At 41.8% G+C, this 27850-nt stretch overlaps 2 protein-coding genes across 2 annotated transcripts in view; one reads left to right on the forward strand and one right to left on the reverse strand.

Annotated features, from left to right (window-relative positions):
- lurap1 (leucine rich adaptor protein 1) overlaps nucleotides 1-27850 on the reverse strand; it is a 435521-nt gene that overhangs the window by 249584 nt on the left and 158087 nt on the right. The window lies entirely within an intron of this gene.
- dnajc6 (DnaJ (Hsp40) homolog, subfamily C, member 6) overlaps nucleotides 1-27850 on the forward strand; it is a gene marked incomplete at its 5' end in the record, with an annotated part of 42261 nt that overhangs the window by 4117 nt on the left and 10294 nt on the right. The window contains 8 exons of the mRNA XM_083766885.1: nucleotides 2008-2143; nucleotides 14709-14758; nucleotides 15119-15267; nucleotides 17501-17623; nucleotides 23039-23172; nucleotides 24416-24610; nucleotides 25014-25131; nucleotides 26857-26936. Coding sequence (XP_083623011.1) covers nucleotides 2008-2143; nucleotides 14709-14758; nucleotides 15119-15267; nucleotides 17501-17623; nucleotides 23039-23172; nucleotides 24416-24610; nucleotides 25014-25131; nucleotides 26857-26936 — 985 coding nt within the window. The remainder of the gene's footprint in view (nucleotides 1-2007; nucleotides 2144-14708; nucleotides 14759-15118; nucleotides 15268-17500; nucleotides 17624-23038; nucleotides 23173-24415; nucleotides 24611-25013; nucleotides 25132-26856; nucleotides 26937-27850) is intronic.

Below are 27850 nucleotides of genomic sequence, written 5' to 3' on the forward strand. Positions count from 1 at the left end.
GCAAGTTTATTAGATTTTTGTACATTTCTTTAGATCATTTGTAGAACGATTTCACATGGTCATAACTGAAAGCAAGCTTTGATATCTGTCTGCCACGGATACTGGACCTGTGAATCTGGAAATGAACGTACTAAGGAGATAGGACTCTAGGAAATCCATTAAACGGTGGTCGTCTTAAATGATCTGTTCTGTGGGAAAGACAGAAGTGGGGAAGGGGGATGAGTGTGTGGCAGAGAAGGCAGGAGAAAGAGTGAGCCAGTCTTGCTGATATCAGCAGCCCCGGTGTGTTTTCTCTTTGTATGATTGCTAAAGACACACTGTCAATGATTTCTGAAGCTAGAAGCCACCATGTAAAAATCTTCAAGAGATGCTTATTTGACATATTTTTGCTTGTTGACATAGATTCCATCAGAGAGAGAGAGAGTTTATGTTGTGCGACTGGCAGCTGCAACCACCGCCTATACCCGATAATGTAGTCTCTGAGTTGTTTGACTCGTTTCTAACGCTTATTTTGTTATTTTGGGTATATTTGTACATTTCCAACTTCAGTCGATGCTTAATATCCAAATGAGTGAAAAGGCCGGGATGATCGGTTTATTTTTCAAACACAGTTCTTATATGAAGAGATCTAAAATCCCCCTATGGAGATTACAATGCAAATAAAAAGTGCACAAACCTGTGGACTGTCACCCTCTACTGACAGTGACGTCAGGACTTCGTTGCTCTATTGCAACCAGACGTATTGTGAGCATGTAGATTGTCTAGTTTCAGCAAAGAGACTTTGTGTAGAGGGGAAAAGGACCAAGTGTAGACCTCTGGGGGACTCTGGTCAGTGAAATACTGTATAATTTAAGTGGTTACAGTAAGTTTGGCCCCAGACACCCATGAGTCATGACATCATGATATTTTCATTCTAGTCATGTTACAATATAAAACCTAGCAAGTATTCTTGGTTCCCAATACCTAAACTGAAAGTCTGCACTTTAGAGAGCATGTTGGTTTCTTAAAATAGGGATGAAGACTGAAAATGCATGGTAGGTGGATTAATCCCTTCTTGTTCTTCATACTGTTCACAGTAGGACTAGTGTGTTTTAATGAGCCTATATAAGATCTCTGCCGAAAAACCATAGTCCAAAAGTGGTTGCAACATGCTAGGTTTGTCATTTGTGCAGGATAGTTAGCAGGTGCTGCAGTATATACATACATATATAGGTGGACTGGTGGAGGGTGGACAGAGAGTGAGAGAGTGAGAGAGAGAGAGAGAGAGAGAGAGAGAGAGAGAGAGATTTCTTAGGTCATCAGAAGGTTGCTGACTCAGATATGACACTTGGACATGCTCTAATACTCGAGAGCTAGCCTAAACAGACTGGCCCACAGCTCAGTGCAAATTGTCTTTATTATTGCATGCTTATGTTTTCTCAGTATCCCTGTCTATCAGTGCATCACAACGACTGCTATGTTACCTCGGTATGTAAGTATTTTTTACCAATGATGATGACATGGATCACTGAAAAGTAACTGTCTGATCCAAAAATACACCATAGGCGCCGGAGGGGGTGTCAGAAGGGTCTGAATGTCTCCGCACTATTGGGGGATGACTGGTCTATTTATTTATTTTTCCCGACCGGAGATGCATGCATGCGTGCCTCTCGCAGCAATGACCATTCTGGCTGTAGTCTAGTCTATGTGCAGTTGCTCTCTCAGTCTCATCAAGGTGTCAGACAAGCTAATACACAACAAGTCATCGTTCTTTGGGGACAATCGACTGGTTAACAACAAGGTTATAGGTTTATGAGGTTTATAACGAGGTTTATATATATATATATATACACACACACAATACATATACAGTAGTATATATACAGTATATATATATATACTGCTGTAACATCATGTCTGTGCATATGCACGCTGCCATCTGTCTCTGTCTGCATTCTCAATGTGTGTCTCTGCATGTTTTTTTCCCCGCCACTGAAACTTGATTGGCTAAAGGTCCTCCGTCTCCAGATATGGACGGCAACTATGGTGGAGGGCTGTTGGACATGGTGAAGGGAGGAGCAGGGAAGTTCTTCAGTAACTTCAAAGACAACCTGAAGGACACGCTGAAGGACACGTCCACCAAGGTCATGCATCAGGTCTCCACGTAAGTTAACTAACCTCTTCTCATTGCTAGGACTTGACTGGGATCAACTTGTTATTTCGTTTGTATGATCCAGTCTAGATAGAATCAGTGGGTACTAATATTGTTGACTGTTTGTGCTCCAAAAAAGAATTCTCTCAGAAACCAGGGGCGTCAGAGGTAGGGCCTATACCTGTATCTAATCTAATGAGGCCTGCAAGTTTCTCCCTGTACTTCTTGGTGTACTTTGGTACAATATGTCTATGTTCTACTTCTAACACTTAGGGCTGGATTTTGAAAGTGCTAAAACCCATGTGGTAATACATAAATTGGCCTCGCTCTGCGCCCAATCGTATTATGGAAGCCCTATCGGCCCGTGTTGAACGCACACACATATGGCATACGACGTTCCTGAATATTTTAGCATTGTGGGAGTGTCCATATGTTAATTATTTTTGCTTTGCGCAATTTGCTATTAAGCCCCTTGACCTAAAAACACTCAGCGCATAACGATAAGACGTGGGTCTGACCACCTCTTAAATGCAAAAATCACTGTTTGATTTTACACTTGAGCGGCTGCTGGAGTGTTGCCATGTCTGTTTATTATAAGCGGCTTCTTTTTCTGTAAAGTTGCTTGTAAATATTGGTAGTTGTACTAGTTGTGGTTGCTTTTCTTGTTTCTAAAGTGGTTATTTGGGCTTTTCTCCTAATGTTGTTTAAACCAGTGATCATCACACAGCACATTCCCATGTCAAGGACCCCCAGATGAATGCATTTGCACAGATTTGTGTTTTGAAATGTTTCAATAGGCCTACAATGTTTCAAAAATATTCCACAATTGTCACTTTTTTCCAAGATTACTTTTGAAAAAAGCAGATCTACCAGCTCACAATGCAACACATTCATTCATTAAAACTATGAACTCTGACTGCAGGGGGATAATGATCATTATAACAATGTGCAAGAACATATTTAAAAAGAAGGAAGAACTTTATATTTGTGGACAATCAAAATATGTTTTTTTATTTTAATGTGGTGTCATTAAAATTAATCTGGATATGTCAGACTCACTATCTAGAAAATAAAAACATGGCACTTAATTTAAAATAGGTTACAGACCCCTGTTATATGCGCTTATTTTGGGATTATTTTGATAGACCTATTTACTTGTTTCTATGAGACATGGCAACAGCGCTCTTTGTTGCGTCTTTTTTTGGTAAAATGTTGAGATGTTGAGATTAGAAATAATTCTTTCATTTCTCAACCTTTAAAAAAAATAAAAACATCTCCATAATCCTTGGGAAGTTTGCTTTCATACGCTGTATCACACCCGATTCAAGTCTTCTTCAATAAAATGCTACGAGCGAAGACCATATACCATCGGTGCGACGGGGCCACAGCATTACGCAGCACGCATTCAACTCATTTCAAATATAATATAATTATAATTTAAATTTAAATATAATTTTACTGGTGTTTTTCAATAGAAACAAATTATTTTGAGGCATAAAGGTGACAGCATGCAGTGCAATAGGAATAATTAACCCAAATGTGACAAATTCATGTCATGTCTTCTATGGTGCCAGCCTGAAGAAATGTAATACCACGATCCCCAAAGTGCGCATTCCGTATGTGACATCAGCTGACTGGTAAAGAGAATAGTACGGACATGTTGATTGGGTACGTCTCAAACACGCCTTAAACACTCCCATGACTAATTCAAGGCCGTTTTGCACAATCCACGGGGTGTCGAAAGCGCTTCATACCATGCCTCAAAATTGCTATATGACATTCCACACGCCCCCAGCTCATAAAACTGTAATATTATATGTAATATTATATGACTTGCATAATCGAGCCCTTAGTGATTGGCAAGTTTTAATGCATTCTTGAATGCAAGCCTACCTGAAAATAGTCAACGGAATTTGTCCCTCCGCAATTTTTGGAAGGCAATCAGAGCCAATTGGAATGGAATGTAAATATCTGGAGTGATGTTCATCACATCACTCCAGAAAGTATGTGTACCGTTTTGTGTGAATTATTGAAAAGATTTTGTAGGAGTAGTAGCAAAAAGGGTGTTTTGTCTACTGGAAGTGTGCATGTACAGTAAAGTTTCACACCGGTCCAACTGTGTCTGAGATCAGCACACAGTGCCAGTCGGCAAAGACAATGAATAACCCCACACCTAAATAAAAACTCTCTTTCTGTTTTCACCAAGAAAAGATAAACCTTATCGTGCAGTTAGAATGTGCCTCAGTGTATTCTTTGTTCTACTGGCTGTCTAAAAAGTCGTATCTAGACTTTAGTATCATGAAAATGTAGATAATAAAACACGCACGCACACGCACACACACACACACGCACACGCACACATTTCAAAACAGACTTCTTTCTACTTCTACAGGTTTCGTGCAGAACTCAAACAAATCGCTACACATGATCATGAGTCATGTGATACATGTACAGTATGGTGTGTGATGTATGATAATCTATCGTCATACCCATGTTTGATATTCCATCATCTATATTTATCATCCTTAGAGTTTATTCACTTTTTTATATTCATTGAATTCAGATCAAACACTAACATTGATTAATATAATGAGGACATCATTCAGCATTGTGCTTGCTCAGTAGTTTTAGAAGAAAATAGAAATACTCATGCATTAGACACAGTATATGTAGTAAATGAAGACTGGGAAGGAATTTAATGTGTTTTGTGAGGTTCCAGTGATCTTCACCTTTGACCTTTGACCACCTACTTCTAGTCAGTGTGGCAAATACCAGGCATTCCTGAAATATCACGTTCACAAGGGTTGGACATACACCTACGTACGTATGAATGCACAGTCGTACACATGCACGGACGGATCGATGGACGGACAACCCGAAAAAAAGAATAATCCAGAAGATGAAAAAGGGGAGGAAGGAAAGTATCGCCCACCCGGGTGGTACGGCTGGGTCTCTTGACAAGACTTCTGGACACAAAACACCGGCAATACAAAGAGGCTTCTGTACTGTGTCAGAGAGACGCTGAAGGACTTGATATGCTTTGCTGTGTGCGGTGTCGCACACGGAAGATAGTCGATCTGCAAGCTCACAACACGTCACGCTGTAGTGCGTTTTGAGCTTGTAGATCGTCTGTTTTCGATGCACAACACCGGTACACAATGAACTAAAGTATACATTCGGCTTGCCATACATTAGGCATGGACCGAAGCATTTACTCATTCTCAGACACACACACACACACACACACACACGCGCGCGCAAAGTCTCTCTCTCTCTCACACACACACACACACACACACACACACACACACACACACAAATGCAAAGTCACAAACACACACATGCATGCCTATGCTGCTACATTGACTCAGCATGTTTGATCATGCTATTTGTCTGCTATGTCAAAAACCCTCCTCTCCAGTCTCCTCATTCACTCTCTTCTTCTTCCTCCCTCTCCTCTCCTCTCCCTTCTCACCCTCATGTTGTTTTCTGTCCTTCTCTCCTCCCCTGGCTGAATTATTCATGGCAGCCCATTGTGCCAAATAACCAGTGTACTGCTGATACTGAAGGATTAATTTCACTAGGGCCTGTGTATATGTGTGGGTGTGTGTGAGTGTGCGTGCATGCAAGTGCATGTGCATGCATGTGGTGATATGAATGTGTATTTTGTGCATGTGTGCGTGTGTGTGTGAGCGTGCGTGTGTGTGTGTGTCTGCGTGTGTGTGTGTGTGTGTGTGTGTGTGTGTGTGTGTGTGTGTGTGTGTGTGTTAATGTCTGTGAGTGTATCTCACTACAGCTACAGTGATACTGTAGCTAGCTGAGCTGCTCAGCAAACTAGGGTGCCACGTTACGCTGTATGCATATAGCATATAGAGTAACAAGGAACACACTTAGTGTTGCAGAACTCAGTCCTATCAGGACGGTATGTGGCATTTTCATTTTCATTTTCACTGAGAACGATCAAAGAAAGAAATCTTACATTTGCAGTAAAATCTGGAGTATTATTTTATAACTATTATTATACAATAGTTGTATATTAATAATAAAGGCCGGTCAACCAATTAAAAAAATAATAATAGTGATATTTGTCAGGTGAAAGAAGCTCTGTCTCTGTTGTGTTCTTGTCTCCGTTGTCTCCATATTTGTATGATTATTATTTTAGTAACGTGTATGTTTGTGTGTCACAACCTCGCGCCTCGTGGCCGTTGTTTGCATTCGTTTTGTGCGTGGTTCAATGTGTTTTGTTGTGCAGCTGTCGTCGCTTCAAGGCTGCGGTGGTAAAGCTTGCTCACTATGGTGCGGAAATCAGCCCTTTCGCAGTACATGTGGCATAGCCAGAGTGGAATAGTATGAGAGTGACGTGATGTGTTGACTCCCATTGTAACCATGGAATGCGGAAGTGATCATTCTATCTCAATGGGATAGTTACAATGATTGGAACTATAGCCCATAGGCACCCGCTTTGCGGCGAGATCAAAGCGTGTCGCCACTCTCTTACTATTCCACTCTGGGCATATCTTAGGAGGCAGGCAATCACACTACACACCCATTGGTTTAGGCAGCGTGTGTGGCAGCCAATCAGGCTATAGGCCATCAGTATGACTAGGTGATGACGATGTCGTCTACATTTCATGAGCGATCATTAGTCAGGTTTCACCTGACCTAAAAGGGTGTAACGCAGAAACCTGTGGCCTGTAGAATGATGTTTGATGACGCTGTTTGATGATGTTGCATATAGTGGGCCTAATGGTCAAAAGATGTGGCTGAAATGTGCCTGAATAATGCGTTTTATATTAACTGTACAATATGTGAAGACATTTAGGGTGGGATAATAAGCATATCATAGACAGAGATTCCGTTCTAAAGGTAGCTGGCTAAACATGTTGCAATGTGCATACTTTTTGGAAGGGGTGGGAGGTAGAGAAAGTAACATGGTTATTATACTAGTAAGTAACTAGTGAGTAACTTCCTGAGTTGCCTTAACTGCCCCAACACTCGACTGGACACTAACAATATGTGAATTCTGCAACTTTTATTGAATGCAGCTGCTGTGGGAAAATGTCAGTAAATGTTCTCCCACGTGCACAGGATAAAAGGATAAAAGGCCCTTGTGTGTGTATACAGCTGTTATTAACCAGCCTCTCTACCCACTACTGGTTACACCCTTATGTTGGCTATTCAAAAAGAGCAGATCTACAAGCTCACAGCACATCATTTAGTGTCAGGCTGGAAGCTTGAACATCTGCTATTTTCCAAAATTCTTGAAAAATATAGAAAACGTTTCGGAAACTTTCTTTTCCCCCCCTTTTTTAGACACAAATCTTCTTCTCTTCTGGGGGTCCCTGGCACAAACCTTTTCAGATGGTGGTCCGTGGCCAAGTATATCAATTTGGGCTTGGGGGTCCTTGACATGAAAAAGTTTGAGAACCACTGAATAGACAAGGAATATGTTTGATTGAGGTTGAACTGAATAAAGCATTAGATGGACTGTTTCCTAAACTGGTGACATTTGGACCGCTAAATGAAAGCTTTTTAGGAGTTTCCAGGGTGCCTATTTACTTGCATGCTGCTATTGCTCACAAAAAAATGCTCATATACAAGCTAACAGCGCGATATGTTGTGAACTTGTAGATCAGCTCTTTCCGGTGTGTGACACATGTTGCCAACACGCAAATCACACTACACGCAAGCCATGTCTCGACCCGTTGTTATATTACAATGTCTGTTATTGTAATTAGTGTAACGACCCTGCAAAAGACCCGGCCGTAACTTGCTCCTCCAAGGGAGCTAGCTCTCTTGGCGTGGCTTGTTGCTTGCCTTGTCTACTGAGTTGGAGATCGGGGTTCGACTCCAGCTTAGGGTGCTAAGCGTTACAATATGATGCTCGTCAGGGCATGCTGCTCCGACATTCCCCTCTGGATATGCAATATCTGTTGTACCCAAATTTGTACCCATGGTCAAGTAACCAAACCTGACTATACGGCAGTATTGAGTTCACAAGTTTCCTCCTCCTGCCTGCATCAGGTCTCGCTCAAGCAGAAACAATGAACCGGAAGCAGCGGGACAAAAATCAGATATCTCCATGATAATTTTGAGTTGTCTTGTTAGGTTGAGTAGTCTTGTTAGGTTGTGTGTACATTTGCGCTGTGGCAGCGCTTCAATACGTCATCAGTCTCGCGTTGATCTCGCCTCTATAGGACCGCATATCGCTCCGATCAGCATTTGATCGGAGTACATCGTCTCTGCCCGAGAGGGAGCAGGAGGAACTCACAGATGGGAGCAGGAGGAACTCACTGCTGCCGCCATCTGGCGGAGTCAGGTTACAAGTAACCATTATCATACTAATCATAGTGGAGGCCTATCATATTATCATCCCATTCATATTGATGAAATCACAGTTCTCACATGTTGCAGAACCACCCCGTGTACTTTAGCCCTCCCCATTATGTAGACGATATCCTCTAACGGCACAGTCTAGAATACCGTCTGTGTGTGTGTGTGTGTGTGTGTGTGTGTGTGTGTGTGTGTGTGTGTGTGTGTGTGTGTGTGTGTGTGTGTGTGTGTGTGTGTGTGTGTGTGTGTGTGTGTGTGTGTGTGTGTGTGTGTGTGTGTGTGTGTGTGTGTGTGCGCGCGTGCATTTGTAATTCACTCTCAAACCAAACTCGTGTTCATTTCCTCTGATGCTTTGGTCAGTATTGGAGGCAGAACTGGCACTGAATGATTTAAAACAGTGTGTGCCTGTTTGTTTACCTGACTGAAGAGAATGTTGCAGTTGAGCCAATGTGGTCACAGTGTGCAACAATGTGTGCCTCTGTGTTCAACAAGCACAGGCCTGTGACAGGACCTGGAACGGTGTGTCCTTAACACAGTGCCCCAAACAATGGGACTCGTCGGGACCCATTTGTATGGGTCGTGAGTAATAGGCCTATCCCTTTTTTATGTTTCATACAAAAACAAAAAGTCAAACAATTTTCAAAAGAATCTCAGAAATGAATATAATTATGAAAAAAAAGTCTCACTAAAAAGTACCTGTAAAAAATATATAAATAACAATATAAGCTCACAACGCAATGCATCACGACATGTTGTGAGCTTAGTTGTAGGTCGGCTATTTTCACTATTTTTTAAATAGGCCTTAAATTCTCAGTATTGAGCTGAAAGGACTGAGAAACCCCTGCTGTAAATCCTCTGTGTTCGATTAACTCTGATAGTGTAAAAATGTCCTAAGTAAGAGACCCACAAATGGATAATTTGAAACTGAGGTGTAGCCTTCCTCGCCCAATCTCTTTCTTCTTTCTTATCTCTCTCTTTGTTCTCTCGCTCTCTCAATCTCACATTTTGCTTCCTCTTTCTCTCTTTCCTCCTTTCAAATTCAGGAATTTGATAACCTAGTCATTTTTAGTGGGTTGGATATTTCAGAAAATATGCAATATGCAAAGTGTCTGCTAAATGCCTAAATTGTAAATTTGACTGTACCTTGAGAGTGTGTTTCTCATCCTGTTCTTTTTCTGAGCCCATGAGTTCATGATTTAAATTGTTTTCAAGTGCCACATATTTATAGAATGCTACAAACTCCAGCAACGTGATAAGGAGCTGAGCCTTGCACATTTGGCGTTTATATCTAGTGGTGGAGAATTGAGAAATGTTCCAATTAGAGTAGAACTGAACACGCTCATCACTGACAGTTTCTATACCCAGCTCTCCAAGTACAAAAACGTCTAAGACAATATCAATGAAATGTAGCCGGAAATAATATTTCATCTGTCTCAGTTTGCAAACTACCGTATGTGAGCCTAGAGTATGTCTGCGTTTTGCAATCTAAGTTACCCCAATACAGGTCCATTTGGTTACATCTGTAGCCTAGAGCGTCGCAGTCCCGCCCCCTACGAGGACCCAGGAAATAATTCCCCGTAGCCTACATTTTCCTCATAGACATTTCAAAAAGTATTTATTTAAAGACCTTTTAAGCCTCGTACAAAGCCAACTCGAGTTGTGACAAATCATGACAACAAACAATTATTTTTGGGCCGAACAAATAATTAGAAAAAATATGTTTTTGTTGTCATGATTTGTTACAACAAAAACGTCTTTAAATAAATACTTTTTAAAATGTCTATGGGAAAAATGCATTGGGAATTATTTCCTGGGCCTGGCGTCGTCATGAAAGGGGGCGGGACTGCGACGCTCTATACACTCGCAATCACTGAGGATTTGTGGTTGCTAATATTCTGATGCACTGGACCAGGGCTAGGTCGCTAATTACACCAAAAGTAGTGACCTACTTTAAGTATTTGAATCCACAGGACTCGCTTTTTGGCAATTCCCATCCAGATGGTTTGTCTGTTGAACAGGCTGTTTTCAATGTTATGGGCACTTCATGCAAATTAAAACAGCGACCGTCACATCAGTAGGTCACCATGTTGGTGTAATACATGCAGTGCAGTATTGTATGGCTTGCAAAACAGAAGTTAGTGTCTTGTGGTCCCATAGACCATTGTTTCCCAAAGACTGGGTAAAACATAATTATTTTAAGGATAATCTTAAAAAACAGAAAAAAGCAATAAAAACAGTGACCTTTAAAGGCAATGATTCCAGATGAATCAGCATGATTGTGATTAAATGAGCAATGAGCATTGGTGTTAAATGCATCTGAATGATTCTGATGCAGCTCTTTACCGTCACCCTGGCAACCTAAAATGAACGCACGCACCTATACTTATGCATGCACATACACATACAATTTACAATTTAGGCATTTAGCAGACGCTCTTAATCCAGAGCGATTTACATTAACCCATTTAGGCCTGACCTCGAAAAAAAAAAAAATCTTCTAAATCTTCTACGTTTTCTGAAATAAATATTTTCACGATAAAAAAAAAATAGCAGACCTATGAGCTTGTAGATCTGCTAGTTTTCAATAGCTAAATTATAACAATGTTTAACACCAAAAGGGGTTCCCGCCCAAAATGGGTTAAGCAATAACAAAAAGCATGGCATACATCACATAATATAAAAAGTAGTTATCATGAAACATGCGTAAGCTAAGAACGTAACAGTGGAGTATCTATGTAAACTATACATACTATACTATATTATATATTATACATGTGTACTATAAAGTGCTATGACTACATAAAATGCAATTCTAGTGCTGTCTACGCAACATGCTATAAGTCTGTTTAAAAGTCTACATAAAGTGCTATATTTATAATACTATCTAAGTCTACATAAAGTGCTATCTAAGTGCTACGGGCCATGGTGGAGTCTGAAGAGGTGGGTTTTCAGACTACGGTGGAAGATTGGGAGTTCAGATTGTGATGGGAAGTGCATTCCATAGTTTTGGAGCCAGAAGGGAGAAGAGTTTGGGACGGGTGGAGTGTTGTCCCGGCGTTTTTAGTGAAGGTACTTCCAGCTTCCCTGCGTTGGCTGATCTGAGTGCGCGGGAGGGTTTGTAGGGTACGATCATACTTGTAAGATATGGGGGAGCCATGCCTTTGGTTGCTTTGAATGCCAGCATCAGAGTTTTGTATTCTGTGCGGGCAGTGACCGGGAGCCAATGGAGGGAGCGGAGAAGGTGGGGGACGTGTGAGAATTTTGTCTGGTTGAAGACCAAGCAAGCTGCGGCATTTTGGATCAGTTGGAGGGGCTTAAGTGCACATGCCGGTAGGCCAGTAAGGAGGGAGTTACAAGTCAAGTTTTGACAAGACTGTTGTCTGGATTAGGAGTGTTCCTCACCCACTCCTGGGTGAGAAACGGTCTAATTCGTCGTATGTTATTGAGTGTAAACCTACAGGATCGAGTGACAGCTGTGATGTGTGTTTTGAACGAGAGCTGACTGTCCAGGACAACACCAAGGTTCCTGGCTGTCGGGACAGACTTTACCAGGGCGTTGTCTACGGAGATAGTTAGCTCCCGCATAGGTCAGGACTTAGCTGGGAAGAACAGAATCTCAGTCTTGTCTGGGTTCAGCTTGAGGTGGTTGGAAGACATCCACTGTGAGATGTCAGCCAGGCATGCCGTGATGCGCTCTTCCACCTGGGTGGCAGAGGGGGGGAAGGATAGAAACAGTTGTGTGTCATCGGCATGCAGTGATAGGATATATTGTGAACTGAGATGATAGTGCCAAGGGACATACACACAAGCTCATGCGTGCATGCATCCATGCACAAACACAGCAGCCTAGGTGCATTTTTGCAAATAAATATTAGGGTCACGAAGCCTTTTAAGGCTACATGAGCAACATTGGATGTATTTTCGAAATGAAAATCAACTGACATACACATGCATGTGTGTGCATGTACACGCACGCACGCACGTACATGCACATGTAGAAACTGCCGGATGCTAACTTGCATTATGTTGAGCAATTTTCATAATTGGCATAATCTGTGACCATACCATTAATAACTATTAACATGCTTTATATAGCATGTGACGTGTTAAACTAGGGGGTTTTCATGATGCTGAATCCATTCCAAGCACTCATTGGGCCAATTATGCTGACATCATCACATCTGTGATGACGGCAATGGCCGTTTTTTGCCCAATGAGTGATTTTTTGCAAAACTAATGCTTGGAATGGATCAGCATCATGAAAACCCCCTAGTCTGACACGTCACATGCAACATAAAGCATGATTACATTTAGAATATTTTGCCTTCTATAGGTTGTTAATGGTCACATATTATGCCAATTATGAAAATTGCTCAAAAGTTAGCATCCGGCAGTTTCTACATGCTGGGGACCAATACTCAACATTTATAACATAAAACGTTGGTGTACTCAACATGTCCGGGTTCACATTCTGGCTACTAGACTAAATGGGGGTCCACAGGCTAATAAAATGTCAATTTGGGGGTCGTTTGAGAATGTGTGTTTTTAGGTTTTTTTTTTAACATTTAGGCTACATTGACTTTATTTATGTGAAAAAAGTCCCACATGTTTTAGATTGACTTCAATACATAACTAGAAAAAGTGCTTCTCGGAGCACAGGTCTCCCATCAGGCCAGGTAGGTTATTGTGGCTTCCTGGTGGTGCTATAATAGGCCAATGTGAAAAAGTCATGATTTGAGGCATTTTGTTCCAATACATTGTTTTGCAAAGGTCCACCTGCTGGTGGCGCTATAACAGGCCAATGTGAAAAGGGTGGGGTTTATTCCTTGGCCTAGTAGTAATGTGTGTGCAAAAAGTCCCTCAAATTGCACTCTGCATTCATGATTTGATGCATTTTGTTAAAAATGGGCCAATCCTGCAAACTTTGGAAGCCAAAGTTAGCCAATTAGCCAATTAGGATGGAATATGAAATACCGGACAGATCCATCTTGATCACATGACAATAGAAATACTGTGTACCGATTTGCAGGATTTTTGGACAGAATCTGAAGGAGTTATATTAAAAAAAATGTGTTTCATAAATGTCGGCCTCCTAGTGGTGCTATAAAAGGCAGATGTGAAGAATGCAGGTCAAAGGTTTTTCCTTAGGAGTGTGCATGTAAAGTTTCACACAGATTTGTGCAGTTTAACTGCATACATATTTACCATAACTGCAGCAGTTATGGTAAATATGTGTGTGCAAAATTTTTGTGCAAAATTTCACATAAAGTGCACGCTGCGTTCATGATTTGAGGCATTTTGTTCAAAACAGACCAATCCTGCAAACTTTGAAAGGCAATCTTAGCCAATCGGGATGGAATATGGGAAATCGGACAGATCCATGTCGATCACATGACTATTGAGATGGTGCGTATCGATTTGTGTGATGTATGGATAAAATGTGTATGAGTAATATAAAGAAATGTGTTTGGTAAAAATCTGCCTCATAATGGCGCTTTAACAGGCCGTTGAGGAAAATGTGGGGCAGAGGTTCGTCACAGTTTGGCATCAGGCCAACAGTGTCAGATATTAGCTGTACACAGACGGACGGACACACACGGACGGACGGACGAAGTGCAAAACATACCTTCGGCCTGGTGGAGACGACCATGGTTAGGATTGCATCAATCCTGGGCACCTTTCCAGGTCCCCACAGCCTGCTTGTCAACTCAACTTGATACACATCTATTGAATAATGTATTTTGTCTGAATGTGGCTAATACAATCTTATCTACTGCAAATGCTTTTACACTGATTTTGTCCGTCCATCAGCCCGTTAACAACAGCCCGTCAACTTCTTGTCAATCGGCTCAATGCCACCTTGAGTATGATTTGAATTGAATGCAACTGTACATACAGGGGTTCAGCATCAACTTCTCATGAATTGAGACCTGTGTAATAATAGCAATGTTTAGGGTTTTACAGCAAGTATCTTTCAGGATTACAATAGATTGAATGTGTTCATGTTTCTGTAATCTGTGCTTCAGGTTAAGATCAAGGTCATTGTTATGGCTCTCACAAGTTCACCTTTCAGCAATATGCACATTCAAATTATATAAAACAATTTTAGTTATATTATTCCTATTCTATTCCTATGTCATAATAAACAAACATTTGGCAATGTGTCGTGTTGTATATTTATATATTTGGTATATTGTTATTTTACGTACAACATAATGTTTTAAGTTCTATGTCTTTGTTGCAGGTACACAAAAGGGGAGCTGGATATTGCTTACATCACGTCACGAATCATAGGTAAATACAAATGCCATTAAATCTTCCATGAGTGTGTGTGTGTGTGTGTGTGTGTGTGTGTGTGTGTGTGTGTGTGTGTGTGTGTGTGTGTGTGTGTGTGTACTGTGTGCGCGTGCGTGCCTGCGTGCCTGCCTGCGTGCCTGTGTGTGTGCGTGCAGATAAGCAAAAATATATAAAGAGATTCTAGTCAAAACAGAGCACACAGCTTTATTGTCGCATCACAGCTTTACAGAAGTATATATATATTTTTTTGTGCATAGTTCTATATCCTTTTTGATATTTGTGTTTACACAAACCATCAAAGCTGGACATACAGGTATATATAATGCATTTGGTGACATTTGGTTTTGTCTCTTCCAGTGATGACCTATCCAGCAGAGTCGGTGCAGATGGGCTACCAGAACCACGTGGAGGACATTCGCTCCTTCCTGGACAGTCGCCATGCTGACCACTACACCGTGTTCAACCTATCACAGCGCAACTACCGCGGCGCCAAATTCTCTAACCGGGTGAGGCTTAGGTCTCCCAATATTTACATTGAACCCTACAGATATGCATCATTGTTGAAAGTCAAACTGTGTAACTTTCTCTATTAAACTTTTTTTTTTTTTTTTTTTTTTTTTTATACAATCATTCACTTTTATATTTTTCACAACAATGACCATGACAACTTCCCTAAACACTATTAAAAGGTTGTAGGGACCGGATATGTATTCATCTATGTATTTTTGTTTTCGCTTAAATTTTTATCCCACGATTTTGTAACCGAGTTTTCTTTTCACCCAGTGCCAATTATCTAATGTAATCCTGGGCGCTACACTTCCTCTGCCAATCTGGAGGGGCAGCGGACTGACCTCATGCATCCTTCTATGCATGAGGAGTCCAAGCTGCTTCTTTTCACCTGACAGAGGGGAATTTCCCCGGCCGGACGTAGCGCGTGGAAGGGACACGTTATTCCGACCAGTTCCTTTCCCCTCCATCAGGCGCCCCAGCTGGCCAGGGGGAGGTAGTTTTAGAGTCATTTATGTATTTTAACTGGAATTTACTTTACATCACTTACTGTAATTACTTTACTTTACGTCACTTAATTACTTTACGTCACTGCTAAAGTAGTGATTTACTGCAGTGTATGACTCATCAATGATGACTGATGAGTCAATGACTCATATATTAAACATAGAACAGACATTTCCATTCTTCAATTGAGGCCTCTTCTCTTTTTTATTCGTCCGGAAGGCAATGGAGCCTCTCGTGAGGAGCATAGCAAATTCTGCTAGCTCCCTAAACCTCTTCGGATTCTTCTTATATATGGTTCACTAGATGCGTGTCATGATGACGATGCCAGCCAACTGAGTACGTATCACCATGACGATGCCATGATGATGTATATCCATATATGAGGTTTCTACACTAGTCTGATGTCAGCGCTGGATATCGCTGTTGTCTCCATACATGGAGCTATAGGTTGTCACCATATATGGAGCTCTAGGTGAAATAACGAAGGCTTTCACCTCGAGCTCCATATATGGGGCATCAGCTATAGCTGATGCCCCATGCCAAAGCGCCAGCGCTCGCCCAGCAGTCTGCCCTCAACGAGACGGATGCGTTCACGCGACCTCGCTTCTCGCCCCTAGGTGTCTTACTGGTATCCTACTTACTCCTCAGGACAATTATCTCCCTCCCTCCCTGCCTATCTTCCATCCCCAGACACAGGCAAATTGGGCATTCAGGCACTTTAGCATATCTCTGCTGTCCGGAGGAAACCTCATAACTCCAAAATGTTAATTTTTGAGGAAATGAAAAATATACATTTTTAAGGAAATTAATAAAACCTTTTTAAACGATGCAATACTGCCTCATCAAAGTTGGTGTTGTGACATTAGATATTGTCAATTACTTGCTTGCATGAGAAGGAGAGAGGTGGAGGAGTTAGCTCTTTTAGCAGACAGTTTGAGGGTCCAATGGAGTTAAGAGGTTTTGTCCAATGCGTTTTTTTACTACTTTCCATTGGTTCAATATTTTCAAAACAACACACAGATGTAAAGGGTGTTCAATGCCACTGATTTATGGACAAAAAACAAAAACCTCAAAAATGGAGTTATGAGGTTTCCTTCCGGACAGCAACGAATGTATCCCCAGAATAGAGGCCTCTGTGACGTGTTTGATATGAAGATGCGGCCTGCCTCAAATATCCGAATATCTGGATACTCATTCGTCAGGTTGCAATTCAAACAAATTGATTTGTATACTATTATATTCGTCACTGCATAGCCATCTTCTAACATAATTATGTACAGCAGTGCTATACTGTACTGGTGCTACTGTACTGTCACTGTATGTGGTGTTCCCAATTGTAAAAAAGGGGCAAATAAATTAGGTGATGTAGCCTATAGATCATAGATCTGCTGTTTTTGTTCAAGTTGTCCCATAATATGGATGTCACCAGGTATGATGCGTGATGTGGTGATGCGGTTAAGATACGCATTTTAATTATTAAATGTAATACATTATGATAGTATAAAAAAGAAAACATATCAGACAGTCTACATTTACTAAAAGGAAATGCATGCATTTCATTTAGACTGACCAGAAACAGCGATAAAAACAGAGGCATGGATTTCGATCCCCCCCCAACCCCATGTGTGAATGTCTGGTGTTGTTGTACCCTTCGTTTCCCCTCTAAGTACAAAACTGTTTAGATAATGCCCATCTCACCTTACCTTGTCTCTCCCCCCTTCCCAGGTGTCAGAGTGTAACTGGCCATCCCGCCAGGCTCCCGGACTCCACAATCTGTTTGCTGTGTGCAAGAACATGCACAACTGGCTCAAGCAGAATCCCAAGAATGTGTGTGTAATCACCTGCTCGGTAAGAGGCGATTCAACCTTTATTTTTATACTGATTTATACACTAACTTCACTGTGAAACAGATTCAAAGAGCGACATGGTTGTAAAAAAAAAAGTGAATTTTAGTGATGATAATGCCAAGCCTTCACTCTCAGCCATACAGCATTATGCTGTATTCTACATTGGCTGTATTTCAAAACCTTTCTAGTGAAGCAATGGTTTAACTTTAAATTATCAACATAACATAATTATCAAATTAACAACATAACGCTTCCATTATCCTCAGCCCAAGCGTATACTGTAGCTGTTTGGACTCTTTGGAGATTGTGTAAAAGGAGTTTCTTGAATTGGTAATGAATTTGAGAAACGTTGTATTACACCACAAAAATGACGAGCATAACTAGTGATTTTACTGTGTGTGTGTTGACTTGTGAAGCATAGCTACTTGACGCGTCTCACGAATGACTCACTGAACCATCAATGGCCTTAATTGTAAGCATCAAGAGCAGTAACGGTGCATAGACAGTACAAGGAAGGGGTAAACCATAGTTTTTGCTCTTTTCTTCCCGCTATCCACTCCAACTTCTCTCTGTGGTCACCCCTTGGATTTGGATTTTTGGCCTGCCTTGATTCCAAGTAAAACACAGCCTGGAGCAGTTACGTTTTGCCCATTGTTTCTGCTGAGCTTTACAATTACAATTTACAATTTAGGCATTTAGCAGACGCTCTTAATCCAGAGCGACTTACATTTAGGCAAGAACAAAAGCATGGGAATACATCACATAAAAGCATTTATCATGAAACATGCGTAAGCTAAGAAGGTAACAGTGGAATATCTATATGATGAAACTATACATACACTATACATAATAAACTATACATATTCACTACTATGCTATACATATGTACTATGGCGTGCTATGACTATATACAATACAATTATAGTGCTGTCTACATAACATGCTATAAGTCCAAGTCAAATGCTATCTAAGCCAACAGAAATTCTATCTAAGGGGTTAGGGTAAGTGCTATGGGCCATGATGGAGTCTGAAAAGGTGGGTTTTCAGGCTACGGCGGAAGATTGGGAGTGATGCTGCAGTTCTGACTGCAATGGGAAGTGCATTCCACAGTTTTGGAGCCAGAAGGGAGAAGAGTTTGGGACGTGTGGAGCGTTGTCCCGGCGTTTTTAGTGAGGGTACTTCCAGTTTCCCTGCGTTGGCTGATCTGAGTGCGCGGGAGGGTTTGTAGGGTTCAATCATACTTGTAAGATATGGGGGAGCCATACCTTTGGTTGCTTTGAATGCCAGCATCAGAGTTTTGTATTCTGTGCGGGCAGCGACCGGGAGCCAGTGGAGGGAGCGGAGCAGGGGGGAGACATGTGAGAATTTTGGCTGGTTGAAGACCAAGCGAGCTGCTGCATTTTGGATCAGCTGGAGAGGCTTAAGTGCACATGCTGGTAGGCCAGTAAGGAGGGAGTTACAATAGTCGAGTTTTGACAAGACTGTTGTCTGGATTAGGAGCTGGGCTGATTCCTGGGTGAGGAACGGTCTAATTCGTCGTATGTTATAGAGTGTGAACCTACATGATCGAGTGACAGCTGTGATGTGAGCTTTGAACGAGAGCTGACTGTCCAGGACAACACCAAGATTCCTGGCTGTTGGGACAGACGTTACCAGGGCGTTGTCTACGGAAATAGTTAGCTCCTGCATAGGGCAGGACTTAGCTGGGAAGAAGAGAAGCTCAGTCTTGTCTGGGTTCAGCTTGAGGTGGTTGGAGGACATCCACTGTGATATGTCAGCCAGGCATGCAGTGATGCGCTCTTCCACCTGAGTGGCAGAGGGGGGGAAGGATAGGAACAGTTGTGTGTCATCGGCGTAGCAGTGATAGGATATATTGTGAGCCGAGATGATAGTGCCAAGGGATTTAGTGTACAGTGAGAAAAGGAGGGGACCAAGTACAGATCCCTTTAGTTTCCATTCTGCCTGCTGTCACCCTGCGTTCTGCTGGGACTCAGCCAGTCAGTCAGACAGACATAGATGCTCTCTTTATTCAAAGGAGAATGAATCACCCATGACAAACTAAAATAAAGTAATTTATACAGTGCTGTATGTTAGCTTTGGATGTCTTTCTACCCTAACCCTAACCGCACGCAAAGCCACGTTGTCGGACTAATGTGTCCTTAGTGATCCCTTCCTATTAAACCACCAGTTTTTACTTCTTCCTACTCCTTTTTTAACTTCAGGTGGAAGATCAATGATCACATTGTTGTCATTATAATTTTCTTATTTCATTCAAAAAAGAAATATACATGCATTGTGGTCCTTTTTTATTATTATTATTTTATTTTACTGTTTTACCTGAAGGTTCAAAATAAAGATAATCAAATAAAAAATAAAGATAATCAAAATGCTGAAAACTAGCATGTGATTCATGGTGTCACAGCACGGTCAAAGACTTTGGATTTGATGGATAGATAAATAGACAGATTTTAGAATAGACAGGAAAATAACAAATGAAGGCCTTTCACTGAAATGACCCTGTCGTCCAATTCTAATTCTGTGACAATAACACTGTACAGTCGAGTGGGCTTGTTCTGTGGTTTCTTTGTGCTTTGGAAAGGCAATCCAATCTAACTGGCATGATCTCTGGCATGTAACAATTCAGTTACTAAAACAGGATTTATAAAAAATATCTCTGTACAAAGAGATATTTGATTTTTATATGTTTTTCTCCCCTTCTTCTTCCTGGCTTGAACCTCAAACAAACCTAAGCCTTGATCTATTTATAACAATGTGGATACCTATATTTACCAAACAAAGCATTGACAGTATCGTTTTAGTATGAGCAGTGACAGCTCAGCTCTTTATACTCCCTTTATTTCCCAAGCTTACTAGGAAGGAACACATTTAACCACTTTTAAACCCTATACCAGCAAACACATAAATGTTTGGCTGTTATGACATGCCCACAACAGGAATACTAGGCTTCATGAAGTTAAATGTCTGTTTGCTGTCCAATGAAAGCTTGCAGTGGTACAAGTTATTTTAGATATTATTTCCCAATAATTATATCATGACCACTGTCATGTATTAACACTGCCCACTGGACAGTCAGATCTACACGTTAACAACATAACGCATCGCAACAGGTTATGCGCTTTTAGATTAGCTATTTCCACTATTCTTTAGGGGCACTAGCTAGTAGCCACTCCTATGCACAACTTGTGTGTTTGTGTGTATGAGCACGGAATGTGATCGGCTGAGCATGGAATGTGATGTATGCTGAATGATGCATGATGATGAGTGCACCACTTCACACAAGTGTGGTTTTTAATTTCTGGAACGTTTTTCTTTTTCTTTTGACCAAGAAAATAAAATGTTTTTTTAAAGAAAATAAAAGACAATTTGTAGGAAAGCTAAAAATATGAATCAGAAATGTATGAGAAACAATAGCGACTTTAAGCAACGACGGCTATGGCAGTCGGCTCCAGCAACCGGAAATGAATCAGTGCTCGATACATAAACCTGCTCTCCGTGGCAGCCCTTTCTACTACAGCAGAACGGAACCTACACTTCCACGTAGTGTCTACAACGTCATGTTATAACCATGTTTATTGAAATTATAGCTGTCATACATTTACACCGATTGCTCCATCACCTCTCTTATGCTGTGTAATGTGTTGGCATGCTCTGAATGAAGAAATAACACTAATACCATATGTCATATAGCGCACCGAAGTCCTGACGTCACTGTCGGTAGAGGGCGTCAGTCCCCAGGTTCATGTATTTTTTATTTGCATTAAAATCCCTATAAGAACTGCGTTTGAAAAATAAACCGATCATCCCGGCCTTTTCACTCATATGGATATGAAGCATCGACTGAAGGTGGAAATGTACAAATATACCCAAAGAGTAACAAAATAAGCGTTAGAATCGAGTCAAACAACCCAGAGACTACATTTCCGGGTAGGCGGATGGCTGCATCTGCCCGTCGCACAACAGAAACTGAATGTTAATTACATTATTTTTTATTTTTTATTTTATTGATATTTTCGTGGTTAGTACGAGTCGAGTCACCACCAGCTGAGTTTACGTCAACGAGGAATCTCAGGAATGCAATGTGTTGACAGCTGGGCGTGACGTATATAAGCAGCGAGATTGCCTTCATATGTAGTTTCAAGGCTTTTGCGGCCACATTAATTCCATTTTCTCCAGAAACTGGCTGTATCAAATATGAATGGACATCATTAACGACGCACAGCTACTCCCCTGACAGAAAGGCCGGGTTGGTCGGATTATTTTTCAAACACAGTTCTTATATGAAGCGACCTACAATCGCCCTATGGGAATTACAATGCAAATAAAAAATACATGAACCTGTGTATTGGCGCCCTCTACTGAAAGTGACGTCAGACTTCGGTGCTCTATTAACCATGTTTATTAAAACGGCTTTAGAATGACACAGATTGCTCCAGCACCTTCCTCTTTCCACTGCTGATCATGTCCAGCGCATGTAAGAACTAGAAAAAGTGCCCTTCTGGGCACAGGTCTCCACCAGGTTATCCACAGATCCGTGCAGTTAGAGGTAAAAACACTTTTTGGCCAGTTATAGCGCCACCTTGAGGCTGAGTTGAAATTGTTCATGTGGCATTTCGTCCTCGGCCTAGTGGGAATGTGCGTGCACAATTTCACGGAAATCACGCGATGTGTTCATGATTTGCAGCATTTTGTTTGAAACTGAGCAGTCCTGTGAACTTTGGAAGCCAATCTTAACCAATCAGGATGGAGTCTGAGAAATCTGAAAGACCCGTTTCGTTGAATGGCTCTAGAGAGACTGTGTACTAATTTGCGTGATGTTTGGACAAAATCTGTAGGTGTACTGTGAAAAAACTTGTTTTGCACAAAGCGGCCTCCTGGTGGCGCTATAACAGGCCGTTCTGGAAAGTTTGGGGCAGAGGTTCATCGTTGGCATCCAGGGAGTGTGTGTGCAAAATTTGGCATCGACCGGGTTAACGGTGGCCGAGATTAGCTGTTCACGGACACACGGACACACGGACACACGGACACACGGACACACGGACGGACGAAGTGCAAAACATACTCTCCCCACATGCCTTCGGCCTGGTGGAGACAATTAAGCAATATCGGCAAATTAGCTGATGCACGACATGGTGTTTAAAAAGAAAAGTTTGACACATGCTGCATAGACACGTCACCATGTGACCCAATGTCGCCGTCGCAGACGGCTGTTTGCTTAACGATTTTGACAGCTACGGCAATTGCGTCACAGCTCCCGTACTTCTGCCTTGTGGAGCCGTCCTAAAAACAGTCGTTGCTGTCCCTAGTGCCCTGACTACAGGGTTAAACAGTATGGGGGATTACTTGGTTAGTTTCCAAGATTGTGAAAGGTGAAATGTCCTCTGCGTTGTTTCAACAGGACGGCCGTGCTCCCTCGGGTGTGTTGGTGTGTGCCATGTTCTGCTTCTGCCACCTCTTCACCAACCCAGTGCCCGCAATGCAGCTTCTCAGCGCCAAGAGACCAGGCTCCGGTCTCTGGCCCTCACACCGCAGGTCAGTATCCCTCAAAGTGAGAGGGAGGGTGTGTGTGTGTGTGTGTGTGTGTTGTGTGTGTGTGTGTGTGTGTTGTGTGTTGTGTGTTGTGTGTTGTGTGCGCGTGCGTGCGTGCTTGCGTGCGTGCGTGCGTGCGTGCGCGTGTGTGTTTTTTAAATTTTTGATATGAAAGTAAAATGCCTCACCCTCTGCTTCACAAATCAAACCCTGTCTATATGTGACGGTTGGGTGGGCTGCCCTTGGGGTGCTACTCATTTGTATTGACGTCATTAGAGAGTTTCGCTGTTTAGCATCGCCGTGCCAAGAAACATTTTGTGAGTGAAGCACTGAGATCGGAAAATCAGATAATGTCCATCTTTCAACCCCCTCTGTGGTCAATTACCAGCATCCTTTGGCCCTTCTTTAGCAGCCTTATATGAGCCTGTTTTTCTGTCATCAAACATGTTGTGTGCAGTGTGCATCAAGATTTATAATGGTCATAAATTTGCCCGATTTGCCAATAGCGATGATATTGAAAACGTGTCAAGCATGCATAGTAGTCAATCAGTATGCCTGCACTTCAGTCCCTATCAGCCTCAGCAAAACAATCAAAGGGGGAATGAATGTACAGAGTAGTCATGCCTGAAGCCCAGAACAGAAGCCTATTATGTCCCTCAGGGTCAGGGACAAATTAGCCATTGGGCCAGTGGGGCCGTGGCCCAGGGGCCCTTGGCTCTCAGGGGCCCTTCAGGGAAATTGGACCGTAAGGTACTAGGTTTGACGCCCTGAAAAGGGCTCCTGGGGCCCTTCATTGGCCATTGATTTTGTTAAATTTAGGTCAAAAAGATGATAAAAACACGGAAAAACACCAACATTTTGCCCGCACGCGCGCTATGGGGGCCCTGCAAAAATTACCGGCCCAGGGGCCCTCGGGGGGTTAATCCGTCCCTGCTCAGGGTAGCATTCTTCTTAGGTTGATATAGGAATATGTTTAGTTTTTCCATGTGGGAGAAACTTGTAAGCAGTATAAAATTCTACTGCAATTCATGGTAGCCTATACTGTAGACAGCAATAATGATTATAGATTATATATCGTTTTAGAGTCAGGAGGCTAATAAGTCACAATGGGTCATGGCATATTTCTTAGTGTTATTTGAGAACACGATGACATGTTTCAACTTTCAAGCAGTACACAGTACAATGCAAACAAGTCAAGGGCCCCTATGCTATGGCATCAAGCATCCCTTTCTGTGTTCCCATGCAGGTACATAGGATATGTGTGTAGCATGGTGTCAGAGAAGCCCAGTCTGCCCCACTCCAAGCCCTTGGTGATAAAGACCCTGACCATAACCCCCGTCCCCTGCTTCAACAAACAGCGCAGCGGCTGTCGTCCCTTCTGTGACGTCCTCATCGGCGAGACCAAGATCTTCACCACTGCGCAGGACTACGAGAGGATGCGGTAGGAGCTTGTAGATCTGCTATTTTTGAATTGTGAAAATGTGTGCAAATCTTTGAATAGGTGTTTTTTTTTCTGGGGTGTCCCAGGAACAAAATATTTTGAGATGGGGGATCTGCGGCCAAATACATATACTTTTTGGGGTCCTTGACGTGAAAAAGTTTGAGAACCTCTAATATAACAACCTACGTTTTTCAGAAAACAGACAAAGCCTGAATATCTTAATGGGTTATATCCCCCATGCTCTCCTTTGTCTCTCATCCCATAATAATAGTCATGTACCACTTTACTGTTCTTCTCTTCTCTTGTGCCATGTACTCATTTACTGTACTCCTCTTCTCTTATTTACTGTTCTCCTCTTCTCTTGTGCCATGTTGTCATCCTCTGTCTCTAATGGCCTCCCCAGGGAGCACAGGGTCCAGGAGGGGAAGGTGGTGTTCCCTCTGGGTGTGAGTGTCCATGGGGATGTGGTGGTGTCCGTCTCTCATATGAGGTCCACCATCGGGGGACGTCTACAGGCCAAGGTACTGAAAACCCCACACAGAGTTGTACTGCCTCTGTGTGTGCTGCTACACTATGACATTGTTTCATTTTGTTTTTAAAGACCAGCTGGAGCGGCTTTTTGTGACCGTTATCGTGACGTATTTCCTAGTGGAAAACAAAGATAGCCTACTGGATTGCACACAATGGCAAGAGTAAATTTCAATTATTTTGAAACTGATGAAGACAAGTCTGTCTCTCAGTTATCATGTAAAAAATAGCAAAAGTAAATTTACTCTTGCCACTGTGTGCAATCCAGTACCTTTGTTTTTCATGATGTTATTTTGAGTGGATATCGCACCAGAAGTCAAGAGTGCAGTGGTCACAAGAAAAGTATTTCTTAGTAAAACAGGATCTGGGTGCTTCCTCAGCCAAACACAGCGATGGGGCGGATCACTGACTGAAATACGTTTAAATAGATGCGACAAGTTGGTCAAATAAACGTTTGTTTATGTTTGTAAACAAACATTTAAAAACGCTTGTATTTTTGCATCAATTTGCAAAGCTGTGCCCAACATCTTTGTTTGACATTCTAGAATGTAACACTGCCATCTAGTGTTAATCAGTTGTTGACAGTTGCCTGTCAGTCACCACATTATTGGATAAAATTGGTTAGTATGCCAGTGTATTCATGAATTATGTTTCAGACATCAGGAAACACAGTAACATTGACTATAATCTGGCAAGGGAAGACTGGACACAGGGTGGTTTAAATACACAAAGACTAACTAGACACAGGTGCAACATAACTACAATCAACATATCATTGGCTGAGACTAAACAGGACACAGGTGGAGAAGTCTAGCAATCACAGGGAGGTGAGACAACACAGGAAACAGTAACTAGGAAAAACAGGAATCACTAGGACATCACTACACAGTAAAAGTAACAGACATAATGTGACACCCTCAGCGTGTTGCCCTACTCGTAGTGAGTATTGTGCGTATACGTAGCGACAGTGCTGCTACATTATGACTACAGATATACTCATTCATTTCAGCCAGTCTTTGCACTGCATAAGTACTGTATGTGAAATACCAAAACTAGCCTATCTACAGGCTCACAGTGTCACACATTTGAGGTTGTAGATTTGCTATTTTCACCCAATGTTCACCTATTTCTGTCTGCATATTACCGTTTGTATATGACATGCGCAGATGTCAGAATATGTCAGGTTCATATAAAAAATGGTCTGTGTGTTACACTACAATGAATGGAACTGTGTGTATAATAAGGAAGCAGAAGAGGCAATCAAAAAACCATACGTTAAAGCATTATGCTCAGTGACGTCATATAAAGTAGGTTTGTTTCCCTGCCTACATCCCTGTTCTTTTCTACAGGCAGGTGTGCAAGTGAATTTCACCCATGTTTAGTGAGAAAAATCCCATACTCCCACAATGGTCTTTTATCACTGGACCATTCTCTCATGTCCCAGGAACGGGTGGACCAAAGAAGAAGTTCCCAGCTAATTTTTCTTAAGGAATAACCCGGGTTTTCCCTGATACATGATTTGTATCAGGTAAAACCAGGGTTTAGTGATGGTGTGTAAAAAGTTGGGTTTAGTGTTCTAGGGTGAATGGCACAGGCAAGTTACATTAGCATTGCAGTGGTGACACATCAGTCCACTGAGTCCTTTGCACTCACAACGTGACCGTGTCTTGTTTTTTGCCAACGCCCAAGTTAACCTGGTGTTGTTCTTGTAATGCCAGGTGTCCAACACCCAGATGTTCCAGATTCAGTTCCACACAGGCTTCATTGCTCCAGGGACCACCGTCTTAAAATTTAACAAGTAAGCACCTCTATTTTTATATACGAGCTTGATTCCCAAAATGTGATCTGTCATATCACCTTGTTTCATTGCAGCTGATGAAATTGTCCCATTGAAACTCATTATTTATTTCACGTTTCGCATGTGGGTTATTATTATATTGATACATTCGTCAGACGTTTCCACATTTCAGGAGACACTTTCACACCACTTTAATTTACACTTGATGTGCATTTACACAAAATGTTTCTAAAAGAGTGAACATACAGTAGCTGATGCACAAGCTCCCAGCACATCAAATCACAATGTGAGCTTAAAGATGGAGTGCCACGTTTTTTTTCCACCCTAAAACATGATCATCAGGTATTATTATAATATAAGGAGAACTTTTTTTCCAAAAAGTGTACAGTATTTGTTAAAATCATGCTTTTATGTGGACACGCCCACCAGTTCAACTCATTCAGTGCCACATGACGCCTTTGGACGCCTCCCCTTTATGTATGCCTGGTTTGCCTGGTGGGTGGTGATGGGTGGTGATCCACCTGAACTGAAGCCACACCCACAACTGTAGTTGTATGATAAAGGGGGAGGGGTTAGGGGAGGGGCTGATGCGATATATTACTGTTTATTTCATTGGTCAAGGGTTCAGCTTCCAGGAAGAAACCCTAAATACAAAGTTAATACACAATTGCACATACAAACGACTCCAGGGTGTCTAATGAAGTACTGTTACCTCATAGACACGTGAAAAACTGGAAAAATACAAAAATTGTGGCACTCCATCTTTAAGTAAATATGCAGAATGTTCACATAAATATGCAGAATGTTTATGCCCGATTGTAACAATATTATACATCACTCACTCACTCACTCACTCACTCACTCACTCACTCACTCACTCATCTTGTACATCTGCTATTTTTGAAAATTTTTGA

The sequence above is a fragment of the Protomyctophum parallelum genome (genome assembly GCF_964188405.1).
Source record: "Protomyctophum parallelum genome assembly, chromosome: 6".
NCBI classification, from domain to species: Eukaryota; Metazoa; Chordata; class Actinopteri; order Myctophiformes; family Myctophidae; genus Protomyctophum; species Protomyctophum parallelum.